This window comes from Psittacula echo (assembly GCF_963264785.1).
Source record: "Psittacula echo genome assembly, chromosome: 4".
Taxonomy (NCBI): Eukaryota; Metazoa; Chordata; class Aves; order Psittaciformes; family Psittacidae; genus Psittacula; species Psittacula echo.
This window is the reverse complement of record NC_137738.1, coordinates 60419622-60439150: the sequence shown is the minus strand read 5'-3', so window position 1 is coordinate 60439150 and position 19529 is coordinate 60419622. Positions and strand designations below refer to the sequence as shown.

The following is a 19529-nucleotide window of genomic DNA, read 5'->3' as shown; positions in this document are numbered from 1 at the left end:
GCGCTGCAGATTGCACAGAAGCTGAACCAGTTACAATACACTAGAATTAAGGTCTTTAGTTCATCTTGAAGGACTGAAGGCCAGGTAAAATCCCAGCGTCCAGTGCAGACATGCAGTGTTAACCACCGAGGTGGACAGAAGTCCTCACCTTAGAAACAGCAATGTTCTGCCATCAAGCATGCAGCTTTTCCCCTCTTTAGCTTTTTGTGTTTTGCACAGCAAATGATAAAGATTGTGCCATCATCTTTCAGGGAGGAGATGGGGCATTTACTTTGGTTTCTGAATGAAGCTTCTCTCAGAAAAGAAGATCTGAGAAAATATCTTACTACATATCTAAACCTAAATAATAAAACTGGATAGGCATTTAGAACTTCTTCCCCATTTCCAAGAGTAACTCAATTTTACATGCGACTCAATAAGCACATGGAATTTTAGCACTGATTTTACATTACCAAAAACCTCTTGGAAAGCAAGTCAGCTTCAGGCTGCAAGTGGGCTCTATCAGTTTTGGTCCCCAGTTTCATGAATAGAACTGCTGGAGAGATTCAAAGTCCCTGTTTAGTGTGAGGGAGAAAGGGCAATTACTTGAGCATCCACTGTTCAGTGTAGCTATGTACTAGCACTACATATAATCCAGTCAGCCACCACTGTTGTGTCAGTGCTATCTTTTACACCCAGATTGCCATAAAAGAGGTTAATGGTCTTAGTGAAAGGAAACTAGTAACTTTGACAGCAAGTCTATAAACGTTCTTGACAGTGATAAGTATTATAAGGAAAAAGCAGTAAAGCCACATCTAAGCCAACAGGTACAGTTACCAAATAGCACAAAATACTGGATCAGATTGTTACTAGCACACTTTTGAATCTGATTTCATGAACATCTGGGCAGGTCATGCCGTTGTCACATTTGGAAGCACTAAGGCACATCTCCAGCCATAAAAGCATCTAGTGAGAAAAAAAGACTTCAGCAGTATTGCTTGTGAGCTGCAGTTCAGGCACCAACCACCTGCATTTCACTGGTGGTTATGCAAGCACAATTCTACAGCTTCCCCCCCTTCCTTTAATGCTCAGGGAAGTGGTTTTTGAGCACATCTTATAGCATACTTGTATGACTTCGTGTCCCTAACTGTATTTGTAGAGAGCTACTTTAATCTAGGAATGAAGCTATAATGTTTCACAGGTTATGTCAACATTCATTTCTCTGTAGGATAACTTCCACTTGCTAGTTGAAGCTAGATTGATGCCTCTCATACCCGGTAGGAAAGGTACTCTTTTGCAAGTTTATTGAAGCTACAAATCTGCTGCCTGCCTATCACAAGCAGGGTTGCAGCTGTGGCTCCACAACATAGGAACAGCCTTCAATATCTTTATATGTTCTTTAACACTTGAGCGGCAAGCACAAACATCTAAGGGTATTTAGTGCTGTCTGTTAGTAACACAAGAGTGCACTGCAGAAGATCATCACAAGGCTGAAACACCAGTTCACTGATAGTCAAGTCCATGCTTCTCAGAAAACATGAGATACCCCACACTCAAGGTCAAGAGTGACAACACATTTGAAGTGCATTTTCACTTTTATTTCAAAACTTTAGACAAGTTACTTTAGTATATAAATTTGATTTTTCCTCTTACAGAATATAAAGATAATTCCCTCATTACTTCAGTATAAAGTGTTTTATAAGCTTGAAGACATTTGCATAAGTGTTTCTCATACAGGGTATCAGAAATAAAGCAGTCTTTCTACACAGGTTCAGACAGATGACTACCTCAGAAACAGCATAGCAATTTAGTCAAATACAAGTGAACACGTGACACTACAACTGTGAGTTCAAGTAAGGCCAAGTCAGTAAACATTGTAAGTCATTGCAAATAAGAGTGGAAAGGTTTGTGAGACATTGCAAGGGGTGGATGGTCTCATAGTATAATACTTTTAAATTGAGAATTCAGAGGGATTTAGATAGAAGACAAGTGTGTTCTTTAATGCTATAAAGCATACACAAAGATCAAGCAGTGTACTGATGTTAGTGGAAACTTCGTGCCTGTTTATCCTCAGCATGCTAAGACAAAATACAACCTCTTGAAACCAAGCATAAGAACCACTAATATTTGAGAAGACAGTTTCAGAACTCAAGTATGTCTTATTTTGGATGGTGTGTAGTTTTTGTCTATTACTTCATCTTGTAAGAACATGTGAAGACAGCGCTCGTTCTGTGCCAGTGGGTGACCTGCAACCCTGGAGAGGAAAACACAAGCATTAGTGCTAACAAATCAAGCCTACTTGCAGCTAGCAAGGTTTTATACCAGTAATATATGGCTCTGCACTTAGGCACAGATCTCACTTCCAGGTCACCACTGGTGACTGGAATGATGTCTAACAGCAAGACTTGTTATTTTCTCCTAGATGAAATTAGTCCACAGGAACCCAGAGCTACCCCTTCATGTTACTTCATCATCTGTCACCTGCAAATAAGAGGACTACCATCTTAGCATTAAGAAGCCTAAAGTTAAGCAAGCCAAGCAGATTTTTACAGGTCTTGATGCCTTTGACGCGGGACACCCTTCTAAAGGCCGCTTTAACTCCTCAGTCTCAGTCTAATTCAATAGCAGTTAGCCCAGGCAGAGTTAAAAACTTACTCCACCAGGGGGTGTGAAGGTCTTCTGAAGGCTCCCATGCTGCTTAGAGCAGTGTCTTTAACCACGGTCACTGGTCATGCCTGCATGTGCAAGCAGCACAGATGCACAGCCAGAGGGTACTGGCCACTCTGTTTATTGCAGGTATCTTTAGACATGAGACATAAGAGACATAGAGCTTGTCTGTGCTAGAAGAGACCAGAATCTCTACCGCAGATTTAGGTTTGTTCCACATAAAGACTCAGCCACCATCCTTTTAGCAGTAAAGGAGCTGAAACTGAATTAGAAGACACTCCAAAGCTCAGAAGAAACCCACAAGGTATACATTTAAACCCTTAAAATGCAATGAAGCCTTCTGTGTAGATAAAAATCCAAGAGTACCAGAATCCTTGGAAGTCGATCGCTTACAAAAACCTAAAACAGCTTGGTGTCAAAAAAGTTACATCCAGTTTGGTCAATCAAGACAGGCTTACTTCCTTGAAGACAGAAAACCTCCCATCCTTCCTAGGGCAGCTTATGTCAGCCTTATGGCCCCCATATCTGTCGGAACATTTCTACTCTAAATGGAAATTATATCTAGTTGAACATGTAGTACATTGTCAACTCCAGTGGCTCAGCATCAGTACTTTCAAGCACTTTGGTGCATCTTCTCCAGATGTATTTATATCAGTGCTTATTTCACCACTGGACAGATTCACTTGTCACTGATCACTTGTCATTGTGTCCTTTAAGGAAGCTGAGCTGTCCTATTCAGCACTAAGATTATTTCAAGTGCAGTCATAAAGCCTATCAATCTTGCCAGGTTCTAATAAATCAGCAGCAATCTCAAGCATTAGTTCACAAGGAAGACAGTCTGGAATAACTACTTTGAGTCTCATCCCCATCAGACTGCAGCTGCTTGAACTTTAAGGAAAAAATACACAGGAGAAGATGACGAGGCAGCAGCATATTCATTCTCCTGTTCAGGAAGTCTTGCAAATTGGCGGCTGAATGGCAAGACTAGATCTGATCCCTCAGATTCAGCTCTTGGCTTCACATGAGTATCTTGCTCTGCACTGCCTTTTCCTCAGTATTTTTCACTAAGGTGACACTCACTTAACAGCTGCTACTTCAAGAATATTCATGTACCCCAAGGTCAGATTCAGGTAGAAAAGAGCAAGCTGGCCCAAAAGAGCTGACTCAAGCTGCACTGCTGTGATATAGTCCCTCTAGATTTTATATCTGGAGGGACAAAGCTTCTCTCACCGCCCCTCTTCCAGGATTATCAAGAACTGGCACCAGTGCCATGTCTTTTTTGGATACAGTGATAACAGTTATCTGAGAGACTAGGTCTAGAAGCAAAGACCATCTTTGAGATTGCAGTAATACGCACATATGATGCAAATTACATTCAAGTCTAAGTTCACTAGTACTCACAGTATTTCATAGAAGCCAAGCCTTAAAGCTTCTATGTGGTTCAGAAATTTAGTGATATTTGCTTGATGCCATTAGAATAAATTGATGAGGTTGAATAACTGGGAACTGTGCCTGAAGAGCCTTGTTCCAGCTGTACTTAAGTCTGCCACTACATCAATATCAACATTAACAGTCTGATTTTGTTTCAAAGGAAGAAAAACTGACCAAGAAGTCTTATACTTCCACAAGATCAATGCATTACTTGCTGTAGGACTGAATAAGTGATACTAGTAAACTGGCCACTCCATTTCTGTTAGCTATACTGAGTTTTTTAGAGATTCCATTCAAGATGACTGCTTCACTATCAACTGCTTCAGAACATGAACAGCCCTCTTCCCCCACATATCACTCAACTCAGCATAGAAAGTTTTCAGTAAAGCTTTCTGCATTTAATGTAGAATCCCAAGCCTGCATGGATAAAAGCTGTATTTTACAGTCATGACTGCTTTGATTGTACAGCCTTAAAAAACAAACCCCCAAACACATTCCATCTGCCTTCATGTAGTGTGAATGGAAAACTAGATGCCTTGGAAATTCATTCCACTTGTCTTTGAACAAAGAGCAGTCTGAAGCATTTTACCTGCTCAGAACCATTAACAATACCACTAAATTGAGTTAACAAGCAACTATGTGAAAAAAAAACTTCAGAGACTTCACACGGTCACTGTCATTTGCAACTCCAAGCCACATGCCTGAACTGACTAACAACAACTGACAAGCAGATTCTTCTGAATTATGGCTCAACTCACAAACATCCTCTGCTCCTGTTAAACATCATTACTATTGAACAATGTTAGAATGCCAGTGGAACTGACAAGCTTGAACTTTTAAAAGGGAGCAGTCCCAAATCCAGTTGGTCTGAAGAGCATTTGCTCTGGAGACTAGCAGAGCTGGTTAACTGACAGTATTCCTTCTTACACACTGTTTGGATCCTCACTGCTAAAGAGACTAAGGTAGCTCTTCAGGTCAATATACAGACGGCAGTTAGTAGTGTCAGATGGCAGAAAAAGAATCATAAGACTGTTACTGTAATTTCTGCTAACCCTTTGAAAGGCAGTGACAAAACCCAAAGTGTCTATTTCAAACCTTGCATGTGCGTACCTCAGGTAGTGGTTTTACATCTTCAAAAAGATTCTCATGATGATTAGAGAAAATATGCATCATTACACAAGCTGATAAAACCTCACATCTGCAATCAAAGTAAACTGCTGTAAGCCCATTGTAAGCTCCATTGTTCACGCAGTGGAGGATACCTTTTCAGAAATGAAAAGTAGAACTATTTGAATGCTATAATTTTACTAGTAATTTACATAAATTAACAACAGCTGCTCAGGTAGGCATTAAGATATCTAACTGAACACTGGATGAGCAATGTTAGCATGTCCTATTGCAAGATTAGTAAAAGTTATCATTCTGGACCTAGCTGCAACTACCCTAGTTAGAGGACTAGCAGTTTTAATTCAGTTTTTCAGAGCAGAGTTCTGGGGTTGCCTCCACGTAACTAGAACAAGCACTTACTTGTTTATGAATTGTTCAAGAGCTTGCTTCCTTTCCTCTATAAAGGAATCATCAAATATGCCATCATCTCCTCGGAAGGGGAGCTGACGGAGAAGAGCTTTTCCTGGCAGAGGTGGTACCACAACCTGAAAGATTTAGAAAAGCATCCTTAAGCACAGCCTGAAAGCAAGTTTATACACCTCCTCTGCTACCTCCTCTTCCTAGAGGATCCAACTCAATCACATCCCTAGTGAAGTAAGATGACACGACCAGAGAAGAACAGTGTCTGCCCATAGATGTAAGCTGAATTCAAGTAGTTTAACTCTCAATTAACTCCAAACCATTAAGCAGCCAGTATAGCATTGTATAACTGAGGTTTACTAAGTTTTACAGTGTTTTAGTTCTGGACATTTTCAAGCACAATATCTGCTCTGATATATGCTTTATAACATAATAACATTTTAGCACCACTACTCTTTCTATGTCTATAAAGACTTGTATTTACCTTTCATTTTACCCACCTTGCTTTCTCTTTCTAGTTCATTCCTTAGCCATTCAAAGTCACTGTATCTTCTTCTGACTGTAGATTCTTTCAATTTGAAAATAGGTAGATTTGTCTGAGAACAAGAATATAAGATACTGATTAGATAAATTAGAAGTTTTGATAAGCAGAAGCAAGCTGTTGAGTTATACATTAGTTTTACTTAAGCAACAACAGTACTGAGAAACACTCAAGATACAGAAATACCAATAAAGCTCGGTAAGCTACACAAGTTGTGCCTCAAACTGCTTAACTGTGGGCCTCATTTATACAGTATCCTAATCACTGGTATTTTGACACCGTATCACCTAATAGAATAGCAGATTTGCTGGCCACTTAAGGATATGTTCCTAAGGTTGCACAAGCATGTGCTATTCTTACTGTCTCAGGAACTGAATTCCCAATGCCAATATATGCATGAAATTGGAAGGGAGAAGAGAAAAATCTTCACAATCCACACAGGCTCCTCTTACTGTATTTAAGTGAGTGTTTCAGGTATCAGCATGGAACATAACCAAGCTTCCTGTACTTTTCCGCTACCTGATACACCTTGGCTTCCAACATTTTCAAAAGCAAAACTATTAAGTCCTACAGTGAATCCATTCAGGACAGATGAAGCTGAAGATAGCACAAGCTGCCAAGTTTGAATAGCTCCAAAGATGTCAATAAGGTGGAGATGCAACGTAACATTCAGTGGTGATGAGATCACACTGGTTTGTTACAAAGTTATCCCAAGCAGAGCTTGATAAGGTAGAATTTTCCTGAACAAGGCTAGGAGTCAGCACTCAATTCTAATACCCTTGAAACAGTCAAATGGAAACAAGGCTATAATGCTGCACAATACCATGTTAAATAAACAAGCACCCTGGTATGTGACCTTACACTAACTCAGGAGAGCCTATACTGCTTCTGTTCATTTTTGGGGTGCAGTGTTACACTATTGTTATAATCCAACTTAAACATTATTTTAAGAGTAGACATTGAGAATGCACTCTTAATGACATCCCCAGATGTCATTAGGATTAGATGTCATCCCAAGATCCAAGACCACAATCTGAAGTTTAAATGACACTGAGGTATCAAACTGGCTAGGGTGTTACAAAAATGTTTGTAGGCATCTGACCTACTAAAAGCAAGATCAAAAGTCTGTAATTGCCATACATAACCAGCAGTTAACAGACCAAAGCTTGCTGTCAGACTGCATATTACTGTCTTCACCTCAAAATAAGACTGCTGAGAAGTACCCTAGGAAGCTGATGTTCACATGGGACTACAGTTATCCCCAGTTTTCCTGTTGGCAGAACCACAGTAGCCATTTTCAGCTAATAGCTTACAAGTTAAAAATAAACCAACAAAAAAATAAGTTCTCATATTCTGGTCACAGTTTGAGTGGATATCCCAGTATCATCTGTAGACTGTTAATGCTTAAGCTTTCATTGAGTGATACTTCTGGCTGCTCAAAACAGGTTTAGTTGCAGAGACACTCTCCTGCACTAGGCAGGACTATGACTATGGGCCACTGCATTACTGCCAACCAATAACAAGTTTTTGGCAGTCACAGTGCAAAAGTACTTGAAGAGTTAACTGTGTACTTTCACATGCTATTTAGTCCACACTTAAATGATAAAGTACAAAATATTTTGTTATGAAATCTTTGCTCTCCTTCCAAGGTAAAACATTGTTGATTGTACCAGTGACTAATAATGAAGTTGCACTTAAGACTATTGTGTCAGAAGTCAAACTTTCTAAAGAAACACTCTTGTCTTGAGGATAAGAATACTCACTGAAGAGTGAATAAAGCTAGATCCCCCAGAGTGCATGAAGGAGACTCCCAGAAGTTAACTACTGGATTATTTTTCTCTGATTTCAGCTACTGGCTTTTTAACTAAGTTCAGCCTTCCACATTACAACACCAATTCTTTGTCAGCATCTTGGATATAAAGTCCTTTACCATATTTAACACACAGGCTCTCACCTGCAAAAAAATATTACTTTCTCCTCTCAAGTTACTTACAAGAGGGATTAAAACTGAATAAAAGCAGCTAAAAGCAATGGGTTCCCAGGTCTTCAGGAACTCATTTCATGCTTCTGGGCATGAAGTCTATGAAAGTTAATCTCTAATCAACATATCAGGCTTACAGGTATAATGTGGTAGCAGAAGTGCCAACTGAGCTTGTTTTACCTTCTACATTCCCTTTTGAACTTTTGGCATGCTAGCCCAGCTAGCAAGTGGGTGAAAAGGACAGAGTACCTTGTTTTCCCCTCCAGTTGAAAAATCTCCAGTTTTGCTCATAAGCACTGGAAATGTCTGTAATGAAGGCTCCCATTATGCTAAGTGGCTTACAAGTCACAACTTGAGAACTACATGTTAAAGGAAAACGTGTGCCCCGTCCTTTAGTCTAGGTATGAATTAAAACTTCTAAACCTCATGTTTCTTAAAAGCCAGAAACTACACCAATTCTCCTTCCTCTAAGAAGATAGTACTGACAGAGCTGCATTCTTCAGATACAGCTGTTAGGCAGGATCTACTGAAAAAAGAAAAAAAAAAAAAAAAAAGGCAATTTCATAGTCCTGTTTATACTCCTTAACTTACACCTTAGCTCCATATTTTTAACTCGGAATACATTAACACCTGAGGTTACTGCTGTGCCTTTCTCACCAAGGATGATTATCCTGCTTGAGCAGATCACTTGTTCCTTTGGCACGAAGGACTTCTGCATGTCCGATTGCCTCCACCTATCATGGGTACATGACTTTCATGAAACAAGCTAGAAAGCTGCTGAAGCTTTAGCTATGATTGGACAAGAATTTGGTAGAGGGAAACAATCCTAAGGCATCAACTTCTATTGAAGTGTCACTTCAAGACCACAGAGGATATCAAAAGAGTTATTTTCAGCTTCACAGTTTATGTTGAGAGTTATCTTTGTTTAGTCACTAAGGTGCTGGGAGCTATTCTGAACACTGTTAGTGCTTTGTTTGCCTGCTAGAACAGAGATAAGAGTAAGGACAAAACTTAAAGTCAGGCTAGTTTCATTTTCACAAACACATCTCCCAAAGCTCATTCAGCATTACAGTGTTGGCTTTCTGGCCTGCTGATCTGCAAAGTCTACCATCATGAAACTCATGACCCAGTTTGGCACAGACCCTGGAGCATAGCTCATTCCTTTGATAAATTTAGCAAATTACCGCAGCAATTGCTTCTTCTACAGTGTAATAATTAGTCTAATTTTTATTAAGAACATTTTCAACAACTGCCTAGTCCAAAATCATGCCTTTTAGCAGTTTGAGTGCAAGCCCTCAACCTGATAGGATTATGCATTACCCAAGAGACCAGACAACCAAAAGTCACTACTCAATTACAGATAAAGCATTATTCCAGGAGGGCAAATAAATCAGCTCTGTAAAGTCCCACATAGCCCCAAATCCTAAGCACAGAATTAAGGCAAGACAGATTCTGTCTAGCACTGTTTCTGTATCAGACCATATGCAGACACCCATTAGGCTTTCAGTCTGTATTCTGCTGGGTGAGTTAATGGCCAAGCTAGTACAATGAAATAAACATTGTCAGAACTGGTGCCAATCACATAGTTAAACAGCAGATGACAAACCCACACCCTTAAGTCACTCCTGCATTCTTCCATTCAGATGCCAAATGAGTTTCTACATTTGGTTAGGGTTCATCAAACTGCTAATGGGAAGCGGTGGTTGCCTGCTAACAGATTTCAGGACAAAACCTGTATTCATAGCAAGCATGTTTCTTCAGCTACATTTATGTCACAACATATTCAAACTACAAGTCCAACTCTAAGCTCAGGAGGTTCCCAGTACACCTCAGAAGCAAATGACAGTCCTAAGGCAGTAATCTGGATAATCAGGTAAATTTTCTAGCTGTTGCTTCAGTCCATCCCTGAGCTGTGCCCAGTCAGAAGTCCCAGAATTGTGTATATATATACAAAACTGAAGAGACTTTCACAGGCAGAATGCAAGTAGTTTGAGTACTAGTCAATACTGCCCATTCAGCTACAGATACACACCTCCCCAGTGCAGCCATTCTGGTATATGAGTTACCTTAACTGCAGGAAGGAAAGCTAGAGTACTTTAAATACATTACCTCATAACTCTAAGAAGTTTTAAGTGTTCTGTTATCTAGACTAGATTAATTTATCCAGTGAGTGCAAAAAGCCTTGCAAATAGCCAGACTTGCTCCTACAAATTTGTTTCCAGACATAAATTGAAAGCCAATTGCATTTGGACTCCTTCAGAGGACATACTGACACTCCACAAGGTTGACTCTGAATGTCACGGCAGCCCAGTCCACCCCACAGCTGCAAAAGCTCTATAGCAGTAGCTGTCCAGGATAGTTTCTGTGGTGAATTTGATTCATTTCCTCATCTGCCAATGAGACATTCAGCAGCAGCCCTGCATCGCCCATGTCTCCCACTCCTAACAGACTGAGGATAAAGCTGCAGTGTTGCCACCGTACCTACTTTGATGCTGTCTTTTCAAGTAGGTTATGGTAGCCTTGATACATCTCTATTTCCATTAAAACAGTGAAAGAAAGCACTCAGCTCACTTCTGATAGAATTTTGTGGCCTTGACTCTCAGAAGCTAAACCTAAGCTTCTTACTATCTCTTCATAGAAGCTGTAATCTGTCAAGAGACTACACCCTTCAGCTACACTTACAAACAGCCAGTAAGAGCTCTGGGGTATTACAGAAAGTAGCATTCAGGGAGGATAGAAAAGTATAGTTTTCTTAACACAAGAGCCTGCTGCCCTTCAGTACAAGAAACTGGGTCCAGCAGTGCACTGTTGTTGCAGAAACCTTGCCAGTGACTTGTTTCCTTCCCAACTTAAGTGGCTACCTCCCCATTTCCTACAATTATAAAAAGCAAGCAAGAAGGCAAACTTCTATGAAGTAAAACCTTTCCCCACTGCAAAAGGTCAGATTAAGAGGTTGTTACTTGTTTAAGTTTCAGTCATTTTGATCAAAGCAGAATTCTACCTCCCCTTTCATCTAATTGACCTCCAGGTCTACTGAGGGTACATTACAGACAAAAAATCTGAAACTAATAGAACACTGAAAAATACGACCATTTGTATACACCTGAGTTTTAAACAATGCTGACCTAAGCGATACCAAGAACTATAGAGTTTCCCATTCCAAAGCCCCGAGACATGGAGCTAGGATGCTTCCCAGCTTGAAGACTAAAGCAGCAAAAACCTAATTCCAACACAAAGACTATTAGATTTTAGACAGGAGTTAACTTTTGCCAAGTCAAACACCTTGAGCCCAGAGCTGCTCTATGAAAATTAATGTAGGGGTGTCTGGGTGTTAGCCAAGCAGCATCTATCGCCATCTGATCCAAAGTTCACCATCATCATGAACAGCTGAACTATGGTGTGCCATGGTCAAACAGCTCAAAGCAGAGTTAAGTCTAGAAAAACATTGTTTAGGGATTCTTTATTCTTTGGATTTCATGCTTAGAAGCCAAAGGTAAAAACAGAAGCCTACTTTAAGAAGGGCACATTCAGGCATAGGCTTTTACAACACCCAGACAGAATTAGTAACTCCAGGTAACCATTTCAGGGTTAGCAAGCCAAAACCTCCTCTGGCATACCAAATACTCCTTTTAAAGAGAAGGGATTGCTACTTTTACATGATTGCAAGGTGTAACTGCCATAAGCTCTGGTTTGGCCTACTGTAATGTTACCATTCATTCCTCATTGAGAATGACTGAAAAGGGATCACATTAAGTTGATGCTTTAGCATCATTAGCTGACATCTACCAGCTACAGTCAAATGGAGCCAACAAATTGCAGTGAATTGCTGCAATTGATAGTTTTTAATCAGGAACAAAAGTTTTAACATGCTTTGTGAGCTAGAGACAGTCCAGCATCCCTACACTTCATAAGCATGTAAGAAGCAAGAAATAACTGGCATAGACATAGGCACATTAAGTAGAAAAAAAAAAAAAAAAAGAAGAAAACCCCACCAAACAACCCCCATAAAACCCAAGAACACCACAACAAAAAATTCTTCATATTTCCAGTTTTTATTGGAATAGTAACACTCATTCTTTAATTTGTAGCATACCTTCAAATTTGGCAGGTGCTGCAGCTTAGGCCCATAGTCTCTCTGAAGCATTATTTCCAGGTGTAGAGGCAGCTTTAAACCACTTAAGAGGCAGCTTCATTTTCCTCTGGATTTTAGAGTAAAGCTGCTATATGCTAGCTATTAGCTAAACTTTCAGGACTGGCTTTGTGGCCAACACAGACTGTACCGTCATGTGCCAGAGAAGATCCTCCCATGACAGCAGCTTTGAGCTGCATTCTTAAGTAACCACATAAGAAATACGTTCATGGACCTGTCTTCAGCCAGTAAAGTATTTTTTTTTTATACCTTGAGCAGAAGATTAGGGCTTCTCCATCCTTCTCACATCAAAAAAAGTTGTAACAGCAACTTCAGACCCTTTGCTCTGTGCTATAGCTTCATAGGCATTCGGATTATTTACTTACTAAAACAGCCTCTAGTAGTGCAACTGGCATTGCACTACCAAGTAAAAAAAAAACTTTTAAAGCAAATACTTCCCCTACAGTTAGAAGCTCACATCTACACTGCATTATTTAATTTCCCCAGTTGAAAGAGACCCAACTGCTCTGAAGTTCAAGCTGACACTTTTTTGACAAGTCATCTAACAATAAAAACATATCAAAATACTTTGGCATCATATGCCTACCTGGATCACAGCCATCTGTCCTACAAAGACCAGTCATTGTTTGTTTGATCTGTTCAGCACTGTACTAGAGCACACTCTTACTACATGACAATCAAGGCCCACATTGTATGTGCAGAAATAGAGTCTAAGTCACCAGTTAAACTAACATACTAATATGAAGCACTATCGAGAGACTTGGCTATTTTATTTGCACAGTAACAGACATCAACACCAAACCAGTTCAGTACCTTTGGATGAGGCTCTTGAACCTAGTTTCATAAAAAAAAACCTCTACAGAAAAATCACCTGCTCAGAGTAAATACATGCAATGGACTTGTAAATCCTCTCTCCTTGCTTCAGAAGTTTCTTCCATCCAAGCCACCCTACTTCAGTCTCTCTAGTCAGTGTCCCGGGAAGTTCTTACCATTCCAGCTATCCTTTTCTGGATATCCTTTTCTGTGCTCAATGGCACAGTGCATGTTTAAGGTGGGCTGCAGAACAAAGTCACCAGAATCACTGCATTTTTATCCTTCAAAGAGGAGTCTAAAACTGGTAGCACAGTCTAGAATAGGATATTAGAAGAGTAATTCAGCTACAGTTAGAGCAGACTTGCAGTGTGATGCAAGATTTGCAGTAGTAGAGAAAGAATTAGTGCTGATTATGCATCCCTAAACACATCTAACACTGAGTCAGTATTTAGTCTTTACCCCACCACAAGCTTCGCCTACTATGAAACTGAACAATGATGAAGTCAACTATGTATACCAGCGGATTTGATTCTTCTCATGGTAGGAGAAGAACCTGCAACTTCAAACCCAGCTAAACACATGAAGGACAGGAAATATGGCACTGTTCAAGAACAGCATTTCAAAGGCACAATCACCAGATCAGGAATGTCACGTTGCAAAGCCATAGCATAAGATAAGTGCAGTCTGAGCAATTTATACTTTCAGTTCATTTACCATCTTACTTTGACTTTGACTGCAGAAATCAAAATCAAATCAGCCACTCAAGTCAGACTACCATAAATATGCTGAAATGCAAGTATTGTATCCAAGACAGGTCTTGAAAACAATGGGTTAAGATGAGAACAGACTTTCAAAAGCAGCTCAAGTTCAGCAGTACTTTGATATACTTCCCCAATCCTTTGAGACCAATGTTATTTTTAACAATGCAGGCACTTCACAGATTGTGTGTTCATTTCCTTCCCCACATTGGGTCTACACAGTCAAACACCTCTGCAGGTCTACAGAAGTCCCTCTGCAGAAGAGAGAGCAGAGGTGACTGCTGCCTTCAAGAGCATTGGTGCCACTCAAGTGATGCATTTCACATTTGGAAGCACAACAGGAAGGCATTACCCTTCTATACCTCAAGACAGGCCACTGAGCTGTGGGACCCCAGGAAGCTAAGGTATGCTTTAGTGTCAAGTTTAAACACACTGATTAGAGGCAATTCAGTATTAAAGAATAGAATTAAGACAAAGGCTTTTTGTTTAACTTTGGTTTGACTAAAAGGAATTATTTAACTACTTGAAGTAGCAGCTCCTGTAGCAGGTATTTTATTATAATTCTAACTGCCAGTTTGACTATTAATGACTTCTCTGCAAGCTCTAACTAACCATCAACAGATAATTTAAGCTTTTAGTCTAATTGACAAACCCAACTAAAACAGGCAGCACAGAAGTCACTTTTACCTCTACAGAAACAATAACAGATAATACAGTGTGAACAAAGGGATATTTTCCCAGATGCAGCAAGTCCCTGGATATCTGTATGCTTTGTTGACAGTATTCTAACCAATGTGCTTACCTCTTATGGCACTGCTTTTACAGTGGCTGTATGGCTCTAAAGTATGTCACCAATTGCTGGGATCAGAGTTAACTTGTAAAGCTTATCTTGTCTCCTTAAAGGATTTAGCAACTGAAGCTGTTGCACAGAATCTGTTTGAGAAAAGACATTCCTGTTGACCCAGTTACCCGGAAAACTATGTCTTAAGTACAATAGAAGTCAGGTGATAACTGGATTGAGGACTGCAGACATGCTGTAGGATGATAATATAACAACTGCCATTTCTTCTACATTTGCTTCTTGGAATTCAGACAGAGGACTGGCCGACAGCCTGTACACATTATCATGTATTCACATGCCTGTGTTGACAGGCAGAAGCCCACCGTGAAAATGTGTAACAAGTAGAAGGGAACCACTACCCCTCTGGTGGTGGTTCCCGAGTGAACAGCTAAAGATTCCCAAGAAGCAGCATATGGCATATAAGGGTATTTACACTGAGACTGAACTGTTGGTTCACACTTCTCAAGAGGCAAAGGCAGCAAAGCAGTTTGCTGTATTACTTTGGCAGGCCATCTAGTTGATTATGCTAGTTGTGACCACTGCAATCACCATACTGTGACCATCTAGATACCTTTAGATGAGATTACTACTATATGAAGTTTTATTTCACTAGAAAAAGCACTTGGAGATTTATACCCTATTGCTTTGTTCTCTTTCTTAGCTCACTAAGCCTTTACACAAAGAATACCTTAGAATGATGCAAACTCGCTGTCTAATGCTGCTGATGGAGAGCAAATTCTCTAGCACCCTGTCAAGAACATGATCCACTCGGATTTCCTATTTTAGCACTGAAGGATGGTATTTACCATTACTGAACAAGCCATTTGACTTTCACTGCCAAGCTGCACTGCAGTGGCATACCACCACACTGTCTTATACTGGCTGCTATAGCAGAAAGCTTTCTGTCATCACCTTGTCCCGTCTGCCAAGAACAGTATGCTATTTAATGCAAGTTCAGGCTCAGAAAGTCAATATTTTGACCAACTGACCTTCTGTGAAGTAAGCTGCCCCACTGGAAGTGCTGTATACGTTCTACCTGCAGCACTCTGAGCCTAACTGCTTGTGAAAGTACCATGCATTTACCACAGTGCACAGCCATCCCACTAGCCTGCACAGACACACATGCTAGAAAACAGTAATGTTTTTCGTAAGTACTGAAACACAATTGACTTGCTTATCTAGTAATACTATCTAGTACTTATCTAGTAATACTTATCTAGTAATACTGCTGAGCAGTCTACCCAAAACTTTTAAGTTCCCCATTAAGCTTTCCGACTTCCACCAGAAGCTGATGACTACAGCAATATAAGAACTAAAGCATGAGGTTGTTCCACTTGTTGCTTTCCAGGCAACAGATATGCTTCAGCTGCAATACCAGCAGAACGCTTGCCAGTAAGAGCTTGGGGGGGACTCTGCAGTATTTCACACAAGTACTTTTTGTGAGATACTAATTATCCGACATGAGTTCAAGTGCCTGCTAGCAAGCTCAATCTCTCCCAAAAAAAGTTACGCTTTGAGACTCAGACAAAGCAATATAGAATTACCCTTACACCAAGTTTGTAAACACCATGGCAATGGTACAAGTCTAATTGCTTTAATTCAAACTTTAATCTCTGTGTCCTCTCTGACAATGTTTCTGGCTTAGCATGATTTCCAGCCATAGCATGAGCCTGTCCAATAGGTTTTACCAAAACTCGGTAGCAGTTAAGCTATCCATTTCTGAACCCCTAAACATTTTAATGTTGATGTTAGTTGAAGAAATAGTTTTCCAGATACAGCACAGGTAACTCACTCCATCTCAGGTTTGTACTGCTGCCACTACTAGCACCACTGTGGGACACAGCAAGCGTCAGTTGCTACTTTCTGTGAACAAAGCAGTCATCAAACCACAGAGGCTGGCTGGAGGCTGATGCCCACCATGCACCAACAAACAGCTTAAAGTACAAACCTATCTTTTAGAAATAAAATACTACAGCAATTCAAGTTCTAACTCTTCTCCCATACTGAAACTTCTGTTACTAGCAACATGGTCTATGTTCTGCTGAGAAGCAGTTAATTGATACAAGTTTAGACAGTGAACGCAATTCTGCATGACTTGTATTACCTGCTCTTTAGCCTTCCAGCACACAGAGACAGAAAACTCAATTTACAGTTCCTGACAGCTGTGAATGTATACAGCATGGATGAACTCTGTGTACAAGTAGCACACAACTGGAAAGGGAATGATCATGTATCAGAAGCAGTCCTGTATACAGACATGCAGAGGTGCAAGTAAGGAGGGGGAGGAAGAAATGTTTATATAATAGTCAGGATGGGAGGAAGAACAGAGGAAGGTCACAGTACTATCACAGCGTATGTTTGTTCAAGTCACTTTTAGGTCTTCATTACAACACCAATCCAGAATTTTCTACCCAAACAGCAGATGGGCTAATACTGATCTGTCTCAAAACCTGCTTTTCTGCTTTCCTTTCTGCTGAAGAACCTCAGTTGGGGATTTTGGAGGTGGGGGGGTGGGGTGGGGGGGAAGAAAAAAAAAAAATTTTAAATCCAGTAAATTTGGTCTCATTCCCAAGGCCATATCACAGCTATGTCCCTTTTGTATTGTCTTACCTACATGCAGCAATTCCAAATGCTCAATCTCACAAAAAGGAACATCATCAGGAACTTAAGGCACAAATACTTTCCAACAAGGTAGAGTTATATCCTTCTGCAAAGTGGGCTGCTAGGGCAGCTTAATGAAACACAAGTGTGCAAGTTCAAGTTTGTCCTCGCACAGAGGCCAAACACAGGTTACAGTTGTTTCAGTTTATTCTTCCCACCTTATGAGCACATCCTGAAACATAAGAATAGCCAGGGGACATGGCGATTTAGGAGTGTCAAGAATGAAAGAAGTATCCTCCCTCATAGCTTTAGATCCCAAATGATGTTGCTTTTTAAGTAAAGTTACACTAAGCTGAGAACTTCAACCAGAAAATCCACACAGGGTTTTAGACTTTTAGAGACCAGGGCAGCAGCCCTCAGCTGAAGCCTTCCCTGCCATGAAGACATGTGCATTTTGTGTGAAAAAAGAACCCATACTGCAAAAATAGGCACAGAGAGTCAATGAGGCTTCTTCCTCCTCTATTACTGCCTGTAATAACTGACCATGTTCAACCTGCTGCAGAAGAGTAAAGCTATACAAGTTAGTAGACTCAACCACAAGTTACAAAAAAAGAGGTCATCTTTCAACTCATCCCTGGAAGCACAGACTAAAAGGATGTCCTGCCTCAAGTCCCTACTAGCACAGGCAAGGACCAGTGCCATAGATACTGCATTGCACTGTCCACTCCTCCAAGCCCTGTTTATGAAATGAGAAAGGCCTTATTACTCCACATAGCTTTTCTCAAGCTTAAGACTATTAGCCTTTGGGGCATGCTAGTGAACACTGCCCTTCCAGCTAGGAGGAAGTCCAGTGTCACCAAGAAAAATTTGACAGCACATGAAAAACAGCCTTATTTGGCACTCAATTTATATTTAAAGTACAAAAGCAAACAGGAAGGCCTCCCTATACACACACTCACCTTATCACTTCAGCTAGCTCTGACCCAGCATGTGTGCCCACTAGACTTATTTACACATTCTCTACAGGTTTTTGAGGCTGCTGAAATCCTGAACACGACCTCGTTCTCAGGGCAGATCCACCCATATTACTACACCTCAGGCAGCTGAGAGTTCGCCCTCTTCTATTTACTTAGAGTCAGATTGCTCACAGTACAGCAATATTTCGGTCTATTGACAGTTGTGCACAGTGGCGCCGAAAGAACATTTGTCCTTTGGTTATTTCAGCCGAAGCGCACTGCCTTTGCTGCCACCAGAGCGCCAGAGTTGCCAGCTCCAGCCGCCAGCAGGGGCCAGGCCCTGCTCTCATGCTGAGAGCGAAGCCCACTGCCGCTCAGCCATCACCTGCCCAGTGGTATCCACCTCACCAGCTGTCAAACGGGCTCTGAAGGACACGACGACGGCAGCCCGCCACAGCCGTCCCGGCCCCGGGGACACCCGGCCCGGTTATGTAAGTGCCGACTGGAGCCCAACGCCGAGACACGGGCTCCGCATTCTCCCTCCATGCTCTCGATTCGCTCCCGGGGCCCGCCACAGGAGGAGCGGGCACGAACCCCACGGAGCTGCCCGATGGGCACCCCCGGCCACCCGCCCAGGCCCCCGGCAAGCAGAAACTGGGCCGGCCGCAGCGCTCAGCTACCTCCCACCCCCCCACCGAGCCGGGCGCTCACCTTGACGCGGATCTCGTAGGTAGTGAAGCGGCCGCGGCCCACCCCCACGGTCTGCGGGTTACCCACGTCAATCTCCAGGAAGTTGCTGGGCGGCCCGTAGGCGTCGTTCAGGTTCTGCGGCTTGCTGATCAGCCGCCGGGTGTCCGCGATCGTCTCAGCCATGGCGGAGCGGGCGCCTTACCACCCCGCCGAGAGGAGCGCGGCAGAACTTAAGCGACCGAGCGAGCTTGCCCAGAGCGCCCCCACCGCCCGCCCTCTTATCGCCCCGCAGCCAGCTGACTGCCCGGCAACGCGCACCCACGCCGCCGCCGCCGCCAGCGGATGCGTCCACCGCCCGCGCGAAAGGTACGCTGGGAGTTGTAGTCCTCAGGGTCCGCCACGCTCGCTAAGCCCTGCACTGCCGGGCGCCTACCGAACTACAGATCCCGGCGTGCGCGGGAGGAGGGTGAGACCTGAGAGAGCTGGCTTGGCGGGCCCGGCGCAGGCTGCGGGGCTTGGTTCCGCTGCGGGAGGGGTTCCATGGGGGTGGTGCGGGCCTTCCTGCAGGTTTCTCTCGCATTGGGGTCCGCAGCA

The 19529-nt window shown here is 42.0% G+C and overlaps 1 protein-coding gene across 2 annotated transcripts; it reads right to left on the bottom strand.

Annotated features, from left to right (window-relative positions):
- Positions 1 to 777: 777 nt before the first annotated feature.
- Positions 778 to 19284, bottom strand: SNX3 (sorting nexin 3). Of its 2 annotated transcripts, XM_080616623.1 has the most exons (4): positions 18957 to 19270; positions 6105 to 6200; positions 5605 to 5729; positions 787 to 2233 (listed from the first exon to the last, which is right to left on the bottom strand). In XM_080616623.1, the coding sequence occupies exons 1-4, from the start codon at positions 19116 to 19118 to the stop codon at positions 2128 to 2130; spliced, it is 489 nt and encodes a 162-aa protein (XP_080472749.1). In that variant the 5' UTR covers positions 19119 to 19270; the 3' UTR covers positions 787 to 2127. The 2 variants fall into 2 exon arrangements, with proteins under 2 accessions (XP_080472750.1, XP_080472749.1); XM_080616624.1 differs by lacking the exon at positions 5605 to 5729 and having other exon boundaries at positions 778 to 2233; positions 18957 to 19284.
- Positions 19285 to 19529: the final 245 nt, after the last annotated feature.